The sequence below is a fragment of the Egretta garzetta genome, unplaced genomic scaffold (assembly GCF_000687185.1).
Source record: "Egretta garzetta isolate BGI_Z169 unplaced genomic scaffold, ASM68718v1 scaffold35, whole genome shotgun sequence".
Lineage (NCBI taxonomy): Eukaryota > Metazoa > Chordata > Aves > Pelecaniformes > Ardeidae > Egretta > Egretta garzetta.
Genome location: NW_009259730.1, coordinates 1,128,805 through 1,150,463, shown reverse-complemented (window position 1 = coordinate 1,150,463; position 21,659 = coordinate 1,128,805). Strand labels below are relative to the sequence as shown.

Genomic DNA, 21,659 nt, shown 5'->3' with positions numbered 1-21,659 from the left:
GAAGGAGAATCTTTTGGAGATTTCTGTTAACATTTCTTCTTCTCTCACCATCACTCTTTCTGCTTTTATCCTGACATCTTTTCTACTTGCCTTTTTCTTGGCCATAGCAGCACAGCATCCATACAAGATGCAAAAGCAAGCAGTTTGACAGCTTTAGATACCTGAGTTCACTAATAAACATCTACCTTTTTTGGAGAGTTACACAGTGCTACGTGCTTCATTCGGATACATTGGATTCAACCTTGCTTTGGTTAAAGAGGTGTTTAATTAAAAGGACAAAATGTTAGCAATTCAGTAAATATCACATTAATTTCGAAGAGTGTAATTACTAAACATGCGTTAGTAAAAGAACCATAAATTATACTCACAGCTGTTATTTAAAAAATTGCTTAGCTCTTAAGAATGATTATACCATGGTTACAGTTTATCTTGTTATAGGCGTATTTCAAGTATTTTACAGTGGGCTCCCTGTTCATCACCAGCCGTGACATCGCAGCATCTGGGGTACAGCAGTCCCTCCGCGCCAGTTGCCATTTAAACCTCTTGACATAGCGAACGCTGCCGCGACAGGACAAGGGGCAATGGGTAGAAACTGAGACATAAGAGGTTTCAGTTGAATATGAGGAAAAACTTCTTTACTCTGAGGGTGACAGAGCACTGGAACAGGCTGCCCAGGGGGGTTGTGGAGTCTCCTTCTCTGGAGATATTCAAAGCCCACCTGGATGAAGTCCTGTGTAACATGCTTTAGGACAACCTGCTTTAGCAGGGGGGTTGGACTAGATGAACTCCCGAGGTCCCTTCCAACCCTTGCGATTCTGTGATTCTGTGATGCCTGCAGCACCCCCAGGCTGCCCACCCACCTGCAGGACCCTTCCTAGCGCTCCAGGCACGCTCCCAGTGTTCCCAGCAGAGCATCATGGAGTGGCAGTGTGAGCAGTGGGGAAGAGTGCTGGTGAGGGCAGGATCGTGAAGGTGTTAACAGCAGCATCATAACGAGTGTGAGGTAGTTACATATGGTTTCTTAATGCTGCTCTTCTGGAAAAATCTAACCTACTGTGGCCGCTTTCCAACCGGGCGTTTACATCACCCTATGTCATACTGGAAGAAGTGTGCAATATAAACGCTGCTTGGTTCAATAGGTTAGCTTTTCAGTTCTCCAGAATTTAAATAATGCTCTAGCAAATCCCATCTGTTATTCAGAGTAGTTTCTATTGAATCCCATTGGTTTCACCCCTATTACCTTCTCCAAGTTCCACTGCTCATGGTGAGTCAGCATGGTCTAAAAGGCTGAGTGTGAAGAGCCAGAAACGAGACATTTTTCCAGGAGGAAAAGTACATAAGCAGGATGTCCTTTCCAGATGCTGAGTGAGGGAATTTCATTTCGCTTAGCTAAATTCCCCTTGCAGTTTCTGGTAGGTGGAAAATTTTTCTTTCTGTTCTGTCATAAACTCCTCTTCTGTTGTGCACTGCTGAATACTTATCTCCAGCTCTAGGTTGCATTTCAATGTTAAACGGAGTCATATTTGTTTCTTTTTCTTCATGTTTTTAAATGCTTTGGAGGCCTTCTCCATAAAAGGTGCTGCATAAAGTGTAAGCTATATTTTAGTATTATGAGCATCATTGCTTGCAGGGGAAGTTCTAAATATATTTCACTCTCGTTGTAGTCTATCAAATTAATGTAATGACGAACATTAAGGCTTTTTATAAATCAGCTGAAGGATGCAAATATTTTTTTTCTCCAAATCATATAGAATTTAATAAACTCAAATCCACAAAGCCCCATCTTAGTGTCTCTAAGGTCTCTCTCTAAGATTTTTGCTGCTCTTGTTCTTTTTCTTATAGAAGTACAGAAAGACAGAAAACGGTAGTAGTCTAGTGTGGCCAGGTAGATGGCAGAAAAAGTCACCTCTGGAATTCTCCAGTACAATCCTCAAGGGTGAAGAGGTGGGGTTTTGGATGGTTGTGGCTTTTTGGGTTTTTTTGTAAATTGGGTGCATTCAATTCTATATGAATTGGAGAAAGAACTGTAATCACCCATGGCCAGCTTATCACCTCAGGCCAGCTGAGGATGGGGGAGCGTGTGCTTGTGCTCTAGCAATTTTCCTATTCTACCAAATCTGTAAGCAAGTAGGAGCAACCCTCTTGCTAGAGGTTGTTTGAGATTGTAGAGGTCTTAGAGATGGTAGAGATTATGCTCAAGGTGGTGAATGGTCCCAGAGTGTTGAGAGGGCCATGTAATAGCTATGCTGTCCACCTGAAGTCCAGCTCTACATTATTTACTCGGGCCACATTCTTTACAGCTGTACTTGATGCAATTACTTGATTTATGACAGTAAGAGGCCAAAGAAAACTTGAAGCGCTGTGTGGGATGATGTGAAGAAGGCTGCTAGGACTCAGGATGAATGCAAAATCTGTATTCTGAATAAAACAGTCCAGGGGCTGTTCTCCAGTTCCAGAGCCACGACAAATGGCACAGCTTGCATCCACACACCTGGACTGTCTCTGCTCTCTTGTCCATCCAGGACAGCTTGGCTGTACCTAGGAATGGCTTCTGGCTCATGATGCCACTTCAGCTGCGCTGGGTGACTGCCTGGGAGAGCACTCGCTGTCATTGCCCTCATGCCAGAGAGCAGTGAGACACTATGGACAGGAGTGGGTAGGGCTTGAGCCAACACCCTGGCTCTGATTTAATTACTGGTACAGACACGGCTGAAGTGGTACTGTGGAGACCTCCTTGGTCTCTGCACAATGGCAATGGATGGTTTAGATTAGTAAAACTAATGGTATCTGTGGGTAAGATGGCCAGAGCTCTTGGTAATAGGGTAGACTAAGGAAGCAGCAAACATCTGGCAAGACTTGAGAGAAAAGTGATCATGGCATCACGGTGCACTGCTGCTCCTATCCCTCCTGGCCCAAAGCAGTAAAAGAGCAGCTGCCCAGCTGTGCAGCAGGTCAGTGTGCTACACAAGTGCTTGTCATCCTTGAAATCTGTCAGCTTTTTCATATGCTGGTGAGAACATTCACCTTATATTTGCCTGTCCCCTGATACTGCCCCTCCCAGTACAGGAAAGACATCATCAAACTGGTGCAAGTTCAGCCAGAGGCCACCAGGATGGTTAGGGCTGGAGTCCTTGCCCTGTGAGGAGAGGCTGCAGGGCTAGTGCTTGCCCTGAAGATGAGGCAGCTTTAGGAGCACCTAACAGAAGCCCCCCCAGTACCTGTGGGGAAGTCACCAAGAAGACAGAGCTGATGTCTTTATAACGGTGAGGAGACGAGACAGCAGGCACAAGTTGGAAGTATGACATCTTCATACCGATATAAGGAGAAAAATTTCCCCAGGAACACAGTGAGAAAATGCCACAGTCTGCCCAGGGGAGGTTCCAGTCACCATCCTTGGAGCTTTTCAAGACCTGACCAGAGAAATCCCCAAGCACCTCATCTGAGCTCGTGGCTGAGCCTGGTTGAAGAATGTTGGACTAGAGACCTGCTGAGGTCCCTTCCAACCTGAATAATCCTGTGATCCTATAGAAAACTTCTTCCCGGCAGAAGCAGTAATTCAACTGTGGCAATAATTATGGCTAAACAGACTGCCACATCATGTTTACAAAAACCATTTTCCAGTATTGGGAAAGCTTCAGAATAATTTTCTTTCTAAAACCTCTTTTTGTGACTTGTCTGAACTTTCTGAAAAAAAAAAGTTCTTCTATGGGATGCAATGGAAACTGTTAGCATAGAAAGAGGGGGGCAGTTAGATGAAAATCAAGCATTGGGTGCTCAGCAGGTACTAATTGGGTGGTTAGTTGTGAAGAAACTGCTTCCCCCAGGTACTGGGATAAGGCAGCACAGAAATGACTTGAAATATGGATGTGACCCAATACCTCCCTTTTAATTCAATCTTTTTCCAGCCCATCGCTAGAATTTACACAACGTTTTATTGACTATGGTATCAGAAGCTATCAATTTGCTGCAGCCTCATAAAAATAAAATAGTGATACAGAAGAGAAACTGCTGTGTCAGACACACTTCAGCTATTCCCAGCTTTCCTCGACCCCTTCATCTACCCTCTCATCATAAACATCACTATTCCGTTTGCCTCTTACTTCTCCTAACCATTAAAACAGGGAAACAAAAACATAGCCCAGAAGCTGTTAACACAAGACCCAGAAATGTGTCAAATATTCGGTTGTCTGAAATATTTGTTGACATCAACTAGCAGGAAGGAACAAACCAGCAAACAAGCAAGCAAACAGCATAAAACCAGGTGTGTCTGTAGGTAAGAGAGACATAGAAGCAGGGCTATATATTTAAAATGGAGCAAGGGTGTTGTATCATACCATGATTGCTGTGGTAATTACCCATTTTAACGCATATTAGTGCAAACAGCTGTGCAAAATTCATATAAATGGTGGAACATAAGTAACACTCTTTAATTAAAAAAATTACAAGGTTTTTTTTTTAAGGAGTTAAATGTATTTTGCTCATTGTGCTTGGTCCCTTACGACATTAATATCTCCCGAGGAACAGTAACAGGGATGCACAATAACCTTTTACCTTTGGTTTAATTCCACATGGATTAAAAATACCTTGGTTTGGTGAATTCAATAGTATGTTTTGGAACAATACCTTTGGGTTTGGCCCTGAAAATCATAGATCTTCTGCAATACCAATGGTGTTTACCATACTTTATGCACGGCCACACGTCAAAGACAGCATTTAACAAAAAATAAAGCAGCTTGGGTTTGGGGGAGTTATAATGTTTCTGTTGTGACCGTGAAAAGTGCCTCTGGTAAAATATATTTAATAGCAGGAGATGCTGGTATTTGGACAAAAACTATGGCCCTGGGTGACTGGAAGCCATGAGGAACCACAACATATTGTTTTCCATAAAGAGACAAAAATGTTTAGGACAAAACATAAGATGAGATCCTAAAGGCATATTTTAGGGTCTGTGCCTATTAACAAGTCAAGGGAAAGCTCCAGAGCACGGAGCCCTGTCAACCTCCGTCCAACACTGGAGCCTGCAAACTTCCCCAGAAAGTTTCAAGTCCTTCAGCGCATGCATTTGCTGATGAGAATTGGTCCCCTAAGTATATGCCCAGAGAGATAAACTTTATGCTGTATGCCAACTTTATGATGTGATAAAAGTTTGTGTTTGAGGTACCTTACTGATTATCTATTAGGTGGAAGAAAAAGAATAAAACAACCAATTAAACAGTAGCTCTTGTATCCGTATCTTAGCTAACCTGGTAATTGAAAAATGGCCCCCATTTTTCCCTCCCCCACCCATTTCCATGTAGCATTTCAAGAACTCTGTCCAAGAATATCACTATATGAAAAAAAATCATCTCAAAATTATTAAAATCTCTGTGGGAATTCATGATTAATTTTAAGGCCTGGCAGATTAAAATACATTATTATATACACTCTAGTGCATCCTTTCAGATATTTTCAGAATCTGATTTTGCTCTCTTGATACACACCAATGATTCTACATGTATCTAGTAGATTGCAAGGAATAGATTAGCATTAAAGAGGCAGTATTGTGTTGTTAGGTTGTTATGTGTAACTTGTGCTCATACATTAAGAAAAATGTAGCTGGCATTCCCCTGGACATGACCAGACCCCTTAAAAAAAGGAGAGAATTATTAATAGTTGGTTGTAATGCATTTGTAGAGCACTTCTAAAATTTTGACCTTTAGTACATTAACTGGCTGTTTTTATCCAGCTCCCAGGCAGAGTAAGATCTACAGTAGCCTGCTTAGGAAATGGAAATAATGGGCTTATTAGTAGGACTTGTTAAGCCTTCAATTCCTGGACGTTCTACCTTTAGCTCTGGACCTAGCTTTGCAATGCATCTACCGCTCTAAACAGAAAAATCAACAGCACTCAATGTCAAGAAGACAGAAAAAAAATGGGTTTTATTTGGAACAGACTGACCAAATTGATCATTACTGCAAAGCCATTCATTCACAGTTTAGCTTTATAAGGTTAAGGTTCTAGCTTTGACCCCAGCAGCTGGGTCCTCTTGTATTTCTGACTTGAAGACCAAGGACCCATCTAGTATCAGTTTTCCACCATTCAGAAACATCTTTGTCCTCAGTCCTGGCAGTAGCTAGAGCTCCTTCAGTCTTTTTTAGTAAGGCATGTTTTCTCATGTAATTATCTTCAACACTCTTGCATGTTCCACCTACAGCTTGGTATCAACCTGTCTGAATTGTAGGCACAGAAACAGACCAAAGGACTTTGACAGCATTATGGTTGACATAGTCAAACCCCTCTGCCCCTGCCTAGTCTTCTGTTTATAAGCTCAGAGACCACACCGGGTGCAGGACCAGACTGGAGTTCATGCTCAGTTGACCAGTCATCATGATTCCCATCTTTTTCACTGCCACTGTGATGAAGATGTCCCCTCTCTTTCAAGTATTTTCCCCCAGATACCACACATACAGCTGTACAGAAATCATACTGTTTGTTTGTGCCCACTGTCCTAGCAATCAGGCCCTCCTGCAGCAGAGATCTCTCCAGTTCATTATTTAACATGGCCCCAAATGTCACGTCATCTGCAAACTTAATCGTAATGATTTTATGTTTTCTTCCATGTCACTGATAATGTTAAATGATATACAGCCAAGAACCAATCCCTGCAGAACCCTACTAGCAACAAACACGGTCAGTGGTGATGGGTGCTTATAATTACATTTTGAGACATATCATTGAACCAGTTTTAATGTATTTAACATGTGCCACATTGGTTTTGTATTGCTGTAGTGTGATAATCAAAATACTTTGAAGTACCAGGTCAAATACTTTACAAAAATTGAAGTATACTACATCAATATAATTATCAATTAAATGAATATTCCCATTAAAGATGTTAGAAAGTTAGTTTTACTAGAACTGTTTTCTATAAAAACATGTTAATTGTCACTAATTACACTACACTATCTATTAATCAAACCCTCTGTCGGTGATCCCATTTCAAAATTCTGGACATCAGACTAAGAGGCCTGGAGCTAATGGGACCATAGTATTTACTCTTTTTTAAACACTGGCACAACACTGCCTTTCTGTTCGTTCTCTGCAGCATCTGGATTGTTTCAAAAAATATTTAAAATCAGTGTTAAACATCTAAAGGGGTCCTTGGCAAGCTCTAAATAAAGCATCTGATTTTAAATATCTAACCTTAGTAACAGCTGCCTACCATCAACCTTAGATACTGTTCAGAATGCTGGGAAATAGTTCAGCAGCAGTTTCACATCATATGAATACAGATCTACCTTTTCCCCCAAATGAAGAAGACAGAGATTTCTTGAATGCTTCCACCCTTTTGTATTATAAATGTTTATCCTAACATTTCCATCTTCTTGCAAAACACCCTTCAGTTTGGACCCTTTTTATTCTTCAAAGTCTAAAAAGATCCTTCTTTTCTTTTTCTTTTAACTCCTCTATCTGTAAATTTCCTCTTCATGTCCACTAGCTTTATTACTCACTTTTCTGTATTTCCCTGCTTTTAATGTATGTTCATTGCCATTGGCATCTCATTTTTTTAACTTTTGCTTTTTGTTTGGGTATTTATAGCTGTTTACATTTCCATGCTTTCTTAGCTCATACAGCCTTTCTTCTGGACTTATGTGAATTTGGTGAAGTAACTATTTCTCAAACAGTTTACGGTTATTCATATTCTTCTGCTTAAATTACGTGGCTCAGATATTTTAGGCTGTGTAAAATACACCTTTCCTAAAGCACCAGATAGATGTATTGGGGTTTCAGGCTGTGTTCTGTTTTCACGTAACACAGCCAATTTACAATTCTGAGCAGTTGTCAGATTTTATTTCAGACATAAATTTCTCTTCTTCTGTTAGATGAGCTCCAGTATAACTTTCACCATGTTGGATACAACCAGCATGAGTTTTTTATTTTTTTTTGAAGTTATGAAGTTGTCATCCATGCTTTTGAAAAATTCCAAGGACATTTTAGTTCTGCCAGCCAGATACTCCCTGCACATGTCAATCAGACTGAAGTCTGTTCCTCTAATACAGATTTTTTCCCCTTACATCTCATATATAGAAAGATGGACTGGCCATCCTGTTCTCTTGTGTGATTTGGTAGCCCAGAGTAGTTGTCAATTGTCACTTCATCTTGTTCTTTATCTGCTATACCTTTGATCATAAGCATTTCAGATCATCTCCTTTAGAGCTGCCAGTGACTCAGAAGCAAGTACTGGTGTAGTTGATGTGGAGTGCTTTTCTTTCTATTCCTTTGAGTGCTTTTCTTTCTATTCCTTTGCTTATCTGGTTCTTCCTAAAAAAAAAAAAAAAGAAAGAAAAAATCTTAACATGCCAGGCATGAAGTTCTTTCTATTTCATAATAAACACTAGGTGAAATTAAAGAGCTATTTGGTAAAAGGACTGGGATTTAAAATCACGGGTTCTGTTGCTATTGATTCACAGAAACATTTTCTTCGTAGCTTGACTTATAGACTCAGGACATTCCCAAACCAGGGCGACCATCCAACAGGTGCTTTGGTCTCATTGAGCAAAGACATGAGTAATAGCAAAGTGCAAGACAATGCAGAACTAGGCTAAAGTGAGAGTAAATTACACACGGTGTTATTTTCCAAGGTGGCTCCCTCTTTGAGTGCCTCAGACCCTAGCATCTGAGCAGCCTGAGGGCATCTGCACTGTCACAGGCACTGTGCATCACATTCCCACTGTAACTTACTAAGATCTCTGAAATGCAAACTCTTGGGCCAGACTTCATTCCCTCCTCTCTCAACCTTAGGTGTTCTCAAGGTACCAGTCAAACATCAGCCATGTGAACTCCACCTCCAATCCCTACTCATGGGCCCAAACTAGAGACTAGTTTTGCTAAGTGTGGCTGTTTTCCTCCCTACGCTTCGATGCACTTGCTTCTATGAAGCAGAAATGGCGATAATAGCGGGTGTGGGGAGATAATACTGTAAGGACTCTGACATCTGAAGGGCCGAGCACTGTAGAAGTATGATTACAGGACGTGCTCCTGCAGCTCCATTTGGTACCTTGTGAAAAATGTATAATGTTGCTTGCTGTGAAGGTCAGGAGTGCTGACGACACTTAGCATCTCGCAGGAACTGACCTACTGTTACCCATTACATTATTTTTTTTTGCTTTCCATTACCTTGGAGATAAGCTATGTCTGTGTCTTACCCAGTGCATCTCTGAAGAAAATCTCTCCCTCCTCTGCCTTTCTAATTGCCTGAACCTTGGAGTTCAATTTGGTAACCCCAGCATTTTGGATGATTCCCCCCAGCTAAGCAGATAGAAAGGGCAGGGCAGCTTTATATCCTGTCACCCTCCCATAATGACCAGGTTGACTGTGTGGGCAAAAGGAGGGGAATACCCTACACCTCTTCAGTCAGAGAAATAATGGATGTATCCCTGAATAAGGGTTGGAGAAGCTACTCTGCAAGGCATCAGACCTTGGGTTAGAACAAATTTGTGACACTTGCTCACTACCTAGATCTGAGAATTGCATCCTTACTACAGTTGTTAAATGAAAGACAGAACAGTAGGTTGATGGGCTACTGTGGTATCCTGCACCTAAGGGCTCATCTCCTCACCAGCAACCACAGGAGAACTAGAGAGCCAGGAAAAATGATGAAATGGTAAGGCAGGGATACAAGGTCAGTCTAGACACAGGAAAGGAAACAGAATAAAATCAACAGATGTAGCAGTCGCTTCTTGAGATGTGTCTGAAGGTTTGCTTTTGAGATATACTCAAAAGAAAGTAAGAGGGAAAACTGAATGTAATCAGTCACAAAATGGAAATGAAGGTTTATAAGAGACTCACAGGAGAATCTGCCAACAATGCTTACAATCACTTTGATTTATAAAAAAATAATTCTGGCATTGGTGTATATTTTATTGCCCTTGAAATATTTTGATTTTTTTTCTTTTTTATTAAAAAAAAACCGTGCAAGAACTCAAACAGTTTGCAGTCTGGATTCTTTCTTCCACCATAAAAATGGCTGGAATTTTTTTCTCTGTAGAAAAACCCAAATCAACATACTGCACCATCTGTCTGCTGCATCTCAAGGACTCTCTCCACTTCAGACAGACCTCCTCTTCCTGCCAAACATATGAGACCTCATCTTCTCCACCAACCTGTCCATGCCTGGGTGGGATGTACCATCCTTTTGTGCTGCTGCTTTGCACCAAAAATGAACCTCAGTTTCATCTGCCAGGTGGCAAGAAAGAAGTTTAAATATACAGAGTTTGCAGTGACTCAATAGGTGCATTTAGTGCTTAGCAGCTTAAATATCTCCACAAGGAGTTTCATCCTGGGTACTTATCTGTCAGTGACCCAAATGGACTAGAGAGGAGGGATTTGGGCATGGATGAGGTCAGGGTGTAGAAGTTATAGTACTTGTGTCAGGAGGTGATCAGAAAGCTGATGCTGTGCACTTTCCTGCTCCTCAGTGAACTGATTCACTTTGAATGGTTCATTTATTTATGTGACCATCTAGGGGGAAAAAGTCTTTAATTGCAGGCTCCATAATGTGTTCTTCACATTAAATTCCAAAGTGCTGATTTCAGTTGATTCTGTTTAGAGGTCCATATAGTTTCGTTGGTGAGCTGTTCTCATTCTTTAACTCTCTTGGGTTTGATGACTTTATATTCTTTATAACAAAATAAATCACCTTGGAAGGCAGCTAAATATTATTAACCCCTTTGTACAGAGGAAAAAGAAGTTATAACGCTAAAAAAAGTAATGTAAATTTGCCCCAGTATGATCTATGTAGGGATAAAGTATAACTAAATACAGGAACGAAGTGAATTCTGTATTTTGGAGTAGAGACCACCTTCTTAAGCGTTAGTGTTCATGGGGGAAGGTCCATATTCTGGCAAAGGTAGATATATTTCCTTCTCTTTCCTGGGCCAAACTTGGGTTCAGCACGCAAGACTTGTTTCTCAGAGGTGATCTGTGATTAGTTGCTTTGAAATTCCTCCCATGAGAACTTAAATATCCAGGAACTGTACAGTGTTGTTTCCTCATCCCTCTTCCCACCCTTCAGCAAGTTGGCTTTTTGGCCCCCAAAGACATTACGTTTCCATGTCTTTCCACTGTTCTTAAAATAACCAGGAGCAACTGTGCAAAAAGGCCATCCAAACACTTGCTGTCTTTCACTGCAGCCGGAGATCATTCTCCAGAGTGCAGAGAGACCTCCATGAGGACTCAGAAGCAAAGATCGGTCTTGGAAGGTCAGCTTTTCCCAACATTAGAAATTAGTTCTTTGGGAAACAAAGTCCTGCCAAGGACTGTTCTGACACAAGGTTGTTTATTAATGAGCAAACTTGCTCACATCTCTTTCGAGGAACCCAAAGGTTGTATATGACATGACTCATCTTCTAGGTTGTGAACTACACTTAACCCTCTTTCAGAGGTGCTAAACTCAAAGGTGACAGAAAAAAAAAACAGTAAGGTGATCTTGCCGTGCAGCTCAAGACTTTAAAAACATAATAACTGTACTTTTTAGATAGTCAGAACTTAGTGAACCATTGAAAGTGACCCAGTTCATTGAGCAGAGCTGAACAGATGGAATTCCAGCCTTGCCATGCTTGGGTGACTCTCTGAACAATACAAAATCTTCCTTCAAAGCAGTGTCCACCAAGCTTCCTGCCTCACACACGTAACATTTGGGGATGTTCTGGTCGTTTCTCAGTCCAGCTCACCACGTTTTGGGGTAGAGTAGGTGACAGACTTAGCATTGGGCTATTGCTTGGGGTTTTTCATTAGGGCATTTAAAACTTCTGCTGTTTTGTTTCAGACTTTCAAAAAAAAAAAAAAAAGGAATCCTATGGTATGGTCTTTGTTTGTTGGAAAATGTCTCCCCAGGCTCTAGCCCCTGAAATGCAATGGCTATTTTTCCTTTTTTCATTTGACTCTCCTACCACCAAATGCAAAAAAAAAAATGTATTTACTGCATTTTTGTGATTTTTTTTGTTCAGCAAGGCTGAAGGACATGGTGGCCCCATGGCTGCTGGACAGAAAGCACCAGCACCACCTGTGAGCTGGCTACTACTGCAGGGAGATGAGAGGTAAGAGATTAAGGGGAAAGTAAGAATAACTATGGTCAGAATGCTGCCATCACTTCCTATGGGACAAGAGCAGAGAAAAATGATGGACAGAAGGCTTTGGGTAAGGTTTGCTAAATCAGAGCTGAGCATGGCAGACCTCCTCTTGGAGCTGTAGTATTGCAAGTTCTCCTAAGGGCAAACTGTCCAGGGCTCTGATGCTCTGGACTGACAGCAAGAAGCAAGCTTGGGTGAGGTGGGCTTCAAGCTAAGTGCGCACAAAAGTATTGTAGGGCTTTAGTCTTCCCAGATGCCTGAATACCTTAGAAAAGTGGCCCTGTTTCAGATTCATTTTGAAGTGCCTGTAGCAAGCTCTCCACTTCTCTTGGTTAGAAAAGTTTTAGGGTCTCAGCGTTTGTTTCTTTTATAGTAAACTGGGGGTTTATTGATTAGATATGGCTTGGGAAGAGAAGGACCTGTACCAGTACATCAAATGGTGTCTGCAAAAAACCAGCATGCCAAAGCCATGCAACCTGGGACATATCCGATCAGATCAGGTAGCTGTGGCACAGGTAGGGAAATACTTACCCACTGTGCAAGGCAAAGGCATCATGATTAAAACCCAAAAAAAGGAGCATGGTCTGGGCAGGTGCAGAGTAGGGCTGGGAGGCTGGTCAGGGGAATGAAGATCCTTTTGTATATGTGAGACCAGAAGGTATTCATTTGTGTAAAAAACCAAAGGCTCTGAAGTGATATTTTGCCTCTGGCTGTGTGCATCCATAAGGCAAGAAAAAAGATAAACATGGGGATGGAGAAGAGTTGTTTAATCTAAAGGACAGTGTAGGCAGAAGTACACATGTCCATAGGCTGGTTAGGAGGGTTTCTAGCCAGCTAGAAGGTGGCTCTGAACCACTGAAGAAAGCTCACCGCCTTCCTGCTAAACTGGGGTAGGTGAGACCAGGTATTGCTCAGTGGGTCTGTCTGGCACGGCTTCATAGGAGGGGGGCTCCCTGACCCAGGAGACCTTCCATTCCAGTCCTTGAATAAAGATGCCCACACCTGTAGCTAGTACTTGGCATTTCTCCTAGGGGAGACATCTGAAACAAAGAGACAAAAACCTTCCCTCTTTTCCAGGTTGGTGTGATGGCCCACTCCAGGGCAATGCAGACCAGGTTTTGTCACCACCTTTGCCATAGCCGTTCAGCAGACGAAGGGCTGTTACTCAAATGCTTTTCACCTGCACTTTGTTGACTGACTTTTCTTTAAAAACAGGTCCCTGATGTGTGTCTATGTGGTAATGGAAGACAGTAGAGGTACCTGTAATCTAATTAACTCCAGTACCAATAACAGTTGCTAATAACCTTAACGAGGTCCTTGGCATGTGGGCAAGTTCCTATCTTCCTGGAAAGGTTTTAATCAACTTGTTCAAGTCTCTCCTTCTCCTGTTCCCCTTTGTGTGTACAGCAGTTAGGTTACAGATAGCTCTGCTGCATGCAAAGGGCTGCAGCCACCTCTGTAACGGCGCTGTTCATCGCACCGCCTTGGTCAGCAGCCCCTCCTCGGACAGGCACCCAGTGCTGAGTCATGAGCACATCTGCTCTTTTGGTGAGTTTGGCAGAGATGCCTGCTGTATTACCTCCTAGCTGAAGAAGCGAAATTAAACGCAATGAACTTACTGATGATCAAAAATAGTAACTCACAGGAGAGGAGTTCTCCTCTAGTAGCTGTCAGCTCAGACTTCAAAACACTGGAGGATGCTGCAGTGGCTGGGTGAGGTTTATATGCATCATCTCACCAAGTACTCCTGTTTGGGGTACTCTGGGATTTATAAACACTAGGTGAGCCACACCATAGCCCTGTGGTACACAAGGATCATACAGGTTTGTTACTGTACACTGCCCTATGGCAAAGCTGAGGGTAACGTGGCCAGACGGGATGCTGGGGTAACCTCACAGCCCCGTGTTCTGTCCTGTCTGAACCGGGACACTTGACAACAGGCTATCCTGGCTACGCTGCTCCACGCAGCCCCTGAGCCTTGCAGCAGGCACCCTGCAGACCGGGGAGCAGCCATTGCCTGCCCCCCGCCCCCCGCAGCGGCACAGCCGGGGTTCAACTCACCGGCTCATAACCCCTTGGATGCGCTTTCCTCAACGGAGAGAGGCACTGTCGACCACCCCCGGCCTGAGCTCCTTCCCCTCTTGGTAGGCTGCAAATTCTCTTCTGGAGACAAATAATCTTCGCTAAGCCTCTGCCCCAGCCACAGTGGCATCCATTTAAGCGATAGAGAGATGCAAAAAGCAATCATCTTGTTTGATCCACCGGGAAGCTGGACAAGGAGTAACTATCCCCAGTATATTAACGCCTGGCATGAGCCTAGTAAGTGTTATAATTAGGCGGCATTAATTAGAGCTGGAAAACAGTCATGTTTTATACCAAGCCTTTGGTTAAAAGATAGGAGCAGAATACTTTTCTTGAAAAAATTCTATGTATATTTTCTTGTTTTACTAGTAGGGATTTTTAATCAGTTGAATGAACTTGTATGTACTAGTTAACTTTGCTGGAGTTTAGTGGTTGTATTTAAAGCAGATTTTATCCTAGAATGATATTAATTTGATAGGATCCCTGATCTGTAAAACCATTGGTTATCTTGGTCTCTCCTGATAAGAAAAAAAAAGTGCCGAGGGTTTCCAGTTGGTGAGCACATTTGGGCAGAATCTTTCACACGTCACAAATTGCAGATGGGAGGCAGTGATCTCGAACATGCAGTCACATTGCGTGACCATCTGACACCTTCCATTTAGAAAAATAATACTTTCCTCACAGCATACGCTCCCTGCTGCAACCAGCACCAAAAATTATGCCTGGGAGAGCTGTTCCTCCTAGACTAAGGTCTTAAATATTTCTTAGGCTGCTTTTAAAAGATTCATGCAGCAGCACCACCTCACTCACATCCTGCTAAACCAGAGAAAATACTGACATTCTTCCCCAGACAGTGTTAATCACAAAATAGCTGAAAAGAACAAAAGGGGGGAAAAGACAGCAGGAAAATTATATACTCACACTAGTGAGGTGAACAATGGAAGGCTCTTGTTGTATGTATAATTCAAACATGCCCATGTAAAACACTGCATGGAGGTATTTCCTACCACTCCCAGTTTCTCAGCTGCATAAAATCCCACAACTGTGGGGAAGTTCAGCTTTCAAGCACCCTGGGTTTGTGCATAATTCCTTTTGACAATGTGGTGTACTGACGCTCGTTCTTTTGAAATAGCAATGACCATTTCAGGGTGTCCTTTGCTATATATTGAGGTGTCAGTAGTGATAAAAAAAAATCTTTAGTGTTTATGGACAAAGCCATGTGAATTTAAAGGCTGACATCTCGCACCAGCCTATTGTGTCCTCTTTGTTACTATGTCCCAGCAAATACCAAGAATAAAAATTAACCAACACTCATTCTTTCTACCCAAATTACGAGACTGACTAGGAACACAATTTTTAACCCGTGATATTAACAACAGCAGGGTGGTGTGACCTGAAACGGGAGGCAGCTCCTGCTGTCCTACCTGACCTTACCAAGTGTAGCTACCTTAAAGACTGGGCCATGTTTTCCCATTCATCTGCTGAGCAGATGCGTCCCAGCAGCCACATCAACCAAAACCTTAATTCCTGCAGAGTGCCTTCCTCCCCACACTGCGCCGTCACCATTTCAGGTCTGCCATCCTGCATCTCTGTTCAGCCTCTGCGTGCCCGAGTGCCACTGATACCAAAATGTGGGTGTCTTCCTAGAGAGTGTGGCACTGGTTGGTTGTTGTACCGGTGACATTTAGCAAACTGATGGTGGGGCAAACATCTCTCCCTGCTTTAGGCAGGGATATGCCCCTCTGGCTGCCATGAGTGTGACGTGAGCCATGGCACAGCCCTGCAAGTGTCTCACACCCAACCCGGAGGGCTAAGTCAGGCCCCAGGGTACGTCTCCTCCCAACACCCTAGCAGGGACTCCCCCAACCTCTGGAAATTTTAATGACAGGTTTGTCTCACTGCAGATTTCTGGCCACCAGGGCTGGCCTGAGCCCACCGAGCATCATTACAAACACCCATCATGCAGAAATAGCAATTAGTGTCTGCCACCATGGGCCATGTTTGAATCCACAGACCAGAGAAGAAAGTCTCCATCTTCTCTCCTGTCTTCTGGCAAAGACTTTCAACACCCCGAGCCCTGAGCCAGCTCTTTGAGAGAGGAACTTCTCCAAGCTCCTGTCTTGTACTTCCCAGCTGAGGCCTCCTTAGACCTCCTTCTTCTCACCTCCTTGCTAAGCAGGTGCAATGCTGCAGCTGTGTGAAGATTTTGTGCCACTTTCACAAGGCACACATGATGTCTGGGCACGGTGTTACCCCCTGCCTCACTCCTAGCTGAGGATGGTGAGCTCCCTCCCTGGCAAGGGGTGTGTGCTGCACCTTTGGTGCTGAGGTTACACGTGGTGTGTGGGTGGTAAGTCTGCACCAGGACCTACAGGCTAGGGAAGTACCGTGCATCGAAGCTGGGAGGACAGGGAAGCACTGGTTCACGGCAGACAGCCAAGATGCAGGTGAGGGAGATGTGCAGCTGCTTAACTACTCCTCTCACCTCTGCTGTGGACATGCACACCCCCGTGGCTGCTGCCAGCACGTCTCTGTGCATGAGACCCCAGGTGGGTCTCACCTCTGTGGTGTCTGGCTACAGAGAGGCCCCTTTCACCAACAGCCATGCTATCTATGCTGCTGCTTCTCAGCCCCACAATTAGGCTCTTCCATCCACTTATGTGTTCACAGGACCGCCTCGTCCAGCCTTCTCATAGAGCAGGGCTTGCGGGTTTAGGGTGTTAGAGGGCTGGTTCACTTTTCTCACCAAGACCAAATTTCTCCCCTTGGAGCCAAAAGCATCAGATCCTGATGTATCTCCCTGCTGGCATTATTTCAGCAGACGATGGACTTCAACATTTTTTTTAATAGTTTATAGGCACCTATTTAGATCACCACAGCCCGTGACTGTTGCCTAGTGAGGATTACAGTCCTTGGGTTTAGTTCCCAAAAGCAAAGATCAAGTGGGGGTCCTAATGCTCATCAGAGAAAAAAAAAGACCAGATGACTTCCCAGAATGAGCCCTCCTTCTCCCTGGTGGTACCACCTGCAGGGGGGAGCTTGGGGGGACTCAGAATGAGAGCCGAATCCTCCCTGTGGCTCAGGGCAGCCTATGTTATTTTGGGGAAGATGGTTGGATACCCGAGACCCAGACTTTTCCCTCTTGAATCTCACTTTTCTGATCTGTTAGCTTAAAAGTTGTGACCTGCCACTTCTATCTCATCCTTGCGCCTGCCAGGAGTCATCGCCGTGTCTGGATCAGTAAGGCTGAGCCAACTGGTGAACTTGTCTCATTATCTCCTTGCCGAAAACTTACAAGCGTTACTTATTCTTGGATACTTGTAGTATTTATGCTTTTCCTACCCAGAAGATTAGCTCAGGCATAGCAGAGCTCAGAACACAAACCCATCTTTTGGCATTAACTTAGCCTGGGCTGGCTGTCATTTTACAGTAGTTGCACAAAAAGAGTAACTAGCAACAGCACTTACAAATCATAGATTATATTGTATTGGTTTAGCTCATATTGTTTGCTTTAAATTTATATTGTGCTTTAAACGCCAGCCATTAAAATTATTAGGGCAAGGTTTGCCCTCAGTTTACAGCCCCTCTCCCCAGCAGCTCGTAAGAGAAGCTGCTACGCAGTTGTCCTCATCTCTCTTTAGCTGAGCAGTACAAGTCAGGGTGTCGAGAGAGTCATAACGCAGCCTGGAGCTGTTTCACTTCCAGGCAAGATTTGGAAATCCAGCTACAGAACCGGGCAAAGTGCATTAGAAAGCTGCATTTCATTTGATCCCCTATTTACCCCACCCTAACCCCCACCCCACCCTAAATCTGTGACATCTCTCTGGGTGTAGTGATGCAAAAGGGAATACGGGGCTAAAAACCCTCACCTTGCCTTTGGCAATAGGTTATTCTGAGTTGCCATCTAAGCCTAAGGAAGACCATTCATATTTCTAGGGTAGTACCTTATTAACGCGTTCTTTTTGACTATTATCCTCTCTCATGTGTTGCTTTGAATTTTCTCACATTTCCTCTAAAACATAGTTCTTAAATAGCTTCAGCCGTGCATACAGAACTTTCTGTGGGTGTTCTTAATCTGTAGCAGAGAAAGCACTGCTACAGTGCTACAGTGCTACAGTGCACAGACATGCCAGTGACACTTCTACAGGGCCTTTAAACAGGTGAATATGACCTTTTTTTGGCTTGTGACAAATCCCAGTGATGAAAGTCAGCAGTGTCTGTGCAGAAGTCTCCCTATCATCGACAGTGCAAAATTAACCCTTTCCAGCACTGCTGTCAGGACAGAACAGAGCTGTTGTGATCTTCTGTGATTATCAGGCTGGTGGAAAAGAAGGAAACAGTCATGGAAGTATTGCCAAACACTGATCTGGAGGGCAGAGATCCTGTGAAGCTGACCACACTGTGGGACAAGCTGAACAAGACATGAGTTGCTTGTCCTGGGCAGAGGTTTCCAGACACACCTGGTGAGGGCAACATCACAATTTGTCCAGAATTCCTCAACAGAAGTTTGAACCAAGATCACAGCTATCTTCCAGGCTCAGCTTTGCTGTTATGTACATGATGCCCAGGTCCCTCGGCTTTCATAGGATAGTTTAGGTGTGAGAAAAAGCTGGACAAAGTTTCAGTGGGAAACTTGAAATATATTTTGCCATGTAACCCTCTGACTGCACATTAACAGCACACATGGTGCTCTAGGGACATAAAGGCAGACACAACCCACCTACACGAGCAGCCAGTGGAAAAGAAGTTAAGAGGATCCTTCTGTTAAAGGTCCTGACTTTATTGAGTATTAGGACTAGAGTGCATATTATACCACTACAATGACAGAAAAAGTCCATGAGAGAAGCAGAGGATCTGCAAGAGCAGGGGGTGGGTAGCCAGATCTGAGCAAGGCAGCGGGCCTCGCAAGATGGCAAGAATACACACGTAGTAGAAAAGCACTAATGCTTCCCTCAGGAGGAAGCACATCAAAAAGCCCTAGGAGAAAATGGAACCTGAAGATCCAGTTGTAAGAGAGCCAGTGGAGGTGTCTGAGTGAGGAGAGCTGAAGGTGTCTCCGCAGGAGGAAAGCAGCATGTGACAGGTACAGTGGTGCCCTACCTGAGGTCAAGGTGAAGAGGGAGGCAGAAAAGGGAAAAAGCAAAGTGTTTTGTGGAGACAGGAAGCAGATGAGAACTGTAGCACAGTTAAGGGCCTGGAGCATCTCTCCTATGAGGGAAGGCTGAGGGAGCTGGGCTTGTTTAGCCTGAAGAAGAGAAGACTGAGTGGGGGTCTCATCAACACATACAAATATCTTAAGGATGGATGTCACGAGGATGGAGCCAGACTCTTCTCAGTGGTGCCCAGCAACAGGACAAGGGGCAACGGGCACAAACTGAAACATAAGAGGTTTCAGTTGAATTTGCGGAAGAACTTCTTTACTTTGAGGGTGACAGAGCACTGGAACAGGCTGCCCAGGGGGGTTGTGGAGTCTCCTTCTCTGGAGATATTCAAAGCCCGCCTGGACAATGTCCTGTGCAACCTGCTCTAGGTGAACCTGTTTTAGCAGGAGGGTTGGACTAAATGATCTCCAGAGGTCCCTTCCAACCTTTGCCATTCTGTGATTCTGTGATGAGAACTTCTTGTAACTGCAACAGCAGAAAAAACATGAGGAAATAAGAGGATTTTAGGAGCATCAGAGACGGTGAAAGGGTGGAACTGGTCCCCATGTGGGCCTGGGAGAGCAAAGAGACTCTGGGTCCATATGATGGGGAAGCACAAGGAGATGGCAGCAGCCCAGCCACGCTGACAAAATATTCTTCTGTTGACTCACGCCTCTTACTGGAGATGGAGATGGAGCTCTGGCCATAGCTTCAGCTGGAAACTGTGCTGGAAAATCACAGAGCCTCTCCTGCACTGCAGCAGGAGCAGTTTGTGAACTGTGTCACTCTGAGGTCAGGAGATAACAGGAGCAGAGGATGCCTTGCACAAAACAGGCAAACTTTGGGAGGCAGAAAGCCTTGTGCAAACCTGACATTGTTGCTAACTAAAGCAGCTGTAAAGCTGAACTGTAGGAATAGGCCAGCTTTGAGCTTATGTGGCAATACACATACCGGATCATAGGCTTTGTTGCTTTCTTGTAGGCTTCTTTTGGGGCGGAGTGCTTGCTGTGCCCGGGAAGCTGTGGTGTTCCCTGGAGTGGTAAGGAAGGAAAGTGTTAATGAGGAAAAAACTACTTAGTCAGAGCTATTATCCTGACTCTTTCAGAGACTTTATTACAGCATCACCATCTTTCTTCTTCCAGATGTGCTGAGCAATTCTAGTTCCTGTGAAAGTTTAAGGTAGGTACAGGCATTTAGCTGCTTTGAAAATTGTGCAATATCATACTCCCAATGTGAGCTCAGTCCTTAAATGCTCTACAGACACAACTGCCCTATGCCTCTTGGCTCTGAAATGCAAGCTGAATTAAACATAACCACCAAAGGCAGTTTAGATAGGGCCTCTGTGTCTCATCTTTGGCAAAGTGCAGGTACCTTTTACACGCAGACAAGCATGACAAGGCATAAAGCTTCATACCTGATGCAAGACACACCAAAAAGCAAAAACAAACAGTGAGAAGAAAAAGAAAAATAGCAACAGGAGAGATGGCAAAAAAAATGGGTGAGAAAAGCAGAATGAGTATATCGTGGGGGGAAAAAAAATCCTGTATAGAGATGGAGGACGGGCCCAGGTAAGGGGCAATCTGGTGCCAACAGGATCTTGTTGAAATGTCCCATACACTTTCTGCTGCAGCGGCGGCTCCTCCAGCCAGCAGGGAGCAGGCGCTGAAGGGGCTGGAGCCTGCCATAGGTGGGCAGGGCAGGAGTTCCAACAGTGCTTTCCAAGTGGGGTTGGAGTCAGGAGGTCATTTGCTCCCACGGGATCATTACATTGCATGGTCGCATATCAAAACCATTCAACAAATCCAGCCAGCGTTCTTTGTGCTGTGTGAGGTCACGGGGAAAAAAACAGATGAAAATGTCTTATACTGGGGACAGGAGGAGTCTGGATGTTCTCTTCCTGACACGCTTTTCCTCTTTTAGGACTTTGCTTTAGGTGTCAAAGGCCCTTTATAGAGAGAGAAACTGCAAGTCCTTTTCCTGAGGCTTTTGGGTATCCAAACTCCTCTCTCCTTGCTTTTTGGTCACTGGTTGAGCTCCTCTGAGGCTGTTTCATCATGTTGTAAGGTAAGACAAGGCTGTGACCCAGATTCTGGTCTCTTGGGTGCTGTGGCTCAGCTGCAAATACTAATGTTGCTTGGGGTTTCACTGTTTCCACCTTTCCTACTGTTCTCGTAAATTTGATTTCCCACTGCAACACATAAAGAGCAACAATACCTGCTCCGAGGCATCGTCTCTCACCTTTTTGTCCTCAGCATTGAGAAAAAGTCCCTTTTAAAAGCACTTTGCCTGTATTCATTTGTCTTCTGCTCTTTTTTTTCCCAGATTA

The 21,659-nt window shown here is 43.9% G+C and overlaps 1 protein-coding gene across 1 annotated transcript in view; it reads left to right on the top strand.

Moving 5' to 3' along the window:
- Positions 1–12,012: 12,012 nt before the first annotated feature.
- The window catches only part of KLHL14 (kelch like family member 14), a 101,333-nt gene continuing 91,686 nt past the window's right edge, over positions 12,013–21,659 (top strand). Inside the window, exons 1-3 of the mRNA XM_009639482.2 lie at positions 12,013–12,077; positions 12,507–12,625; positions 13,697–13,823. Of these exons, the coding sequence (XP_009637777.2) occupies positions 12,013–12,077; positions 12,507–12,625; positions 13,697–13,823 (311 nt within the window). The remainder of the gene's footprint in view (positions 12,078–12,506; positions 12,626–13,696; positions 13,824–21,659) is intronic.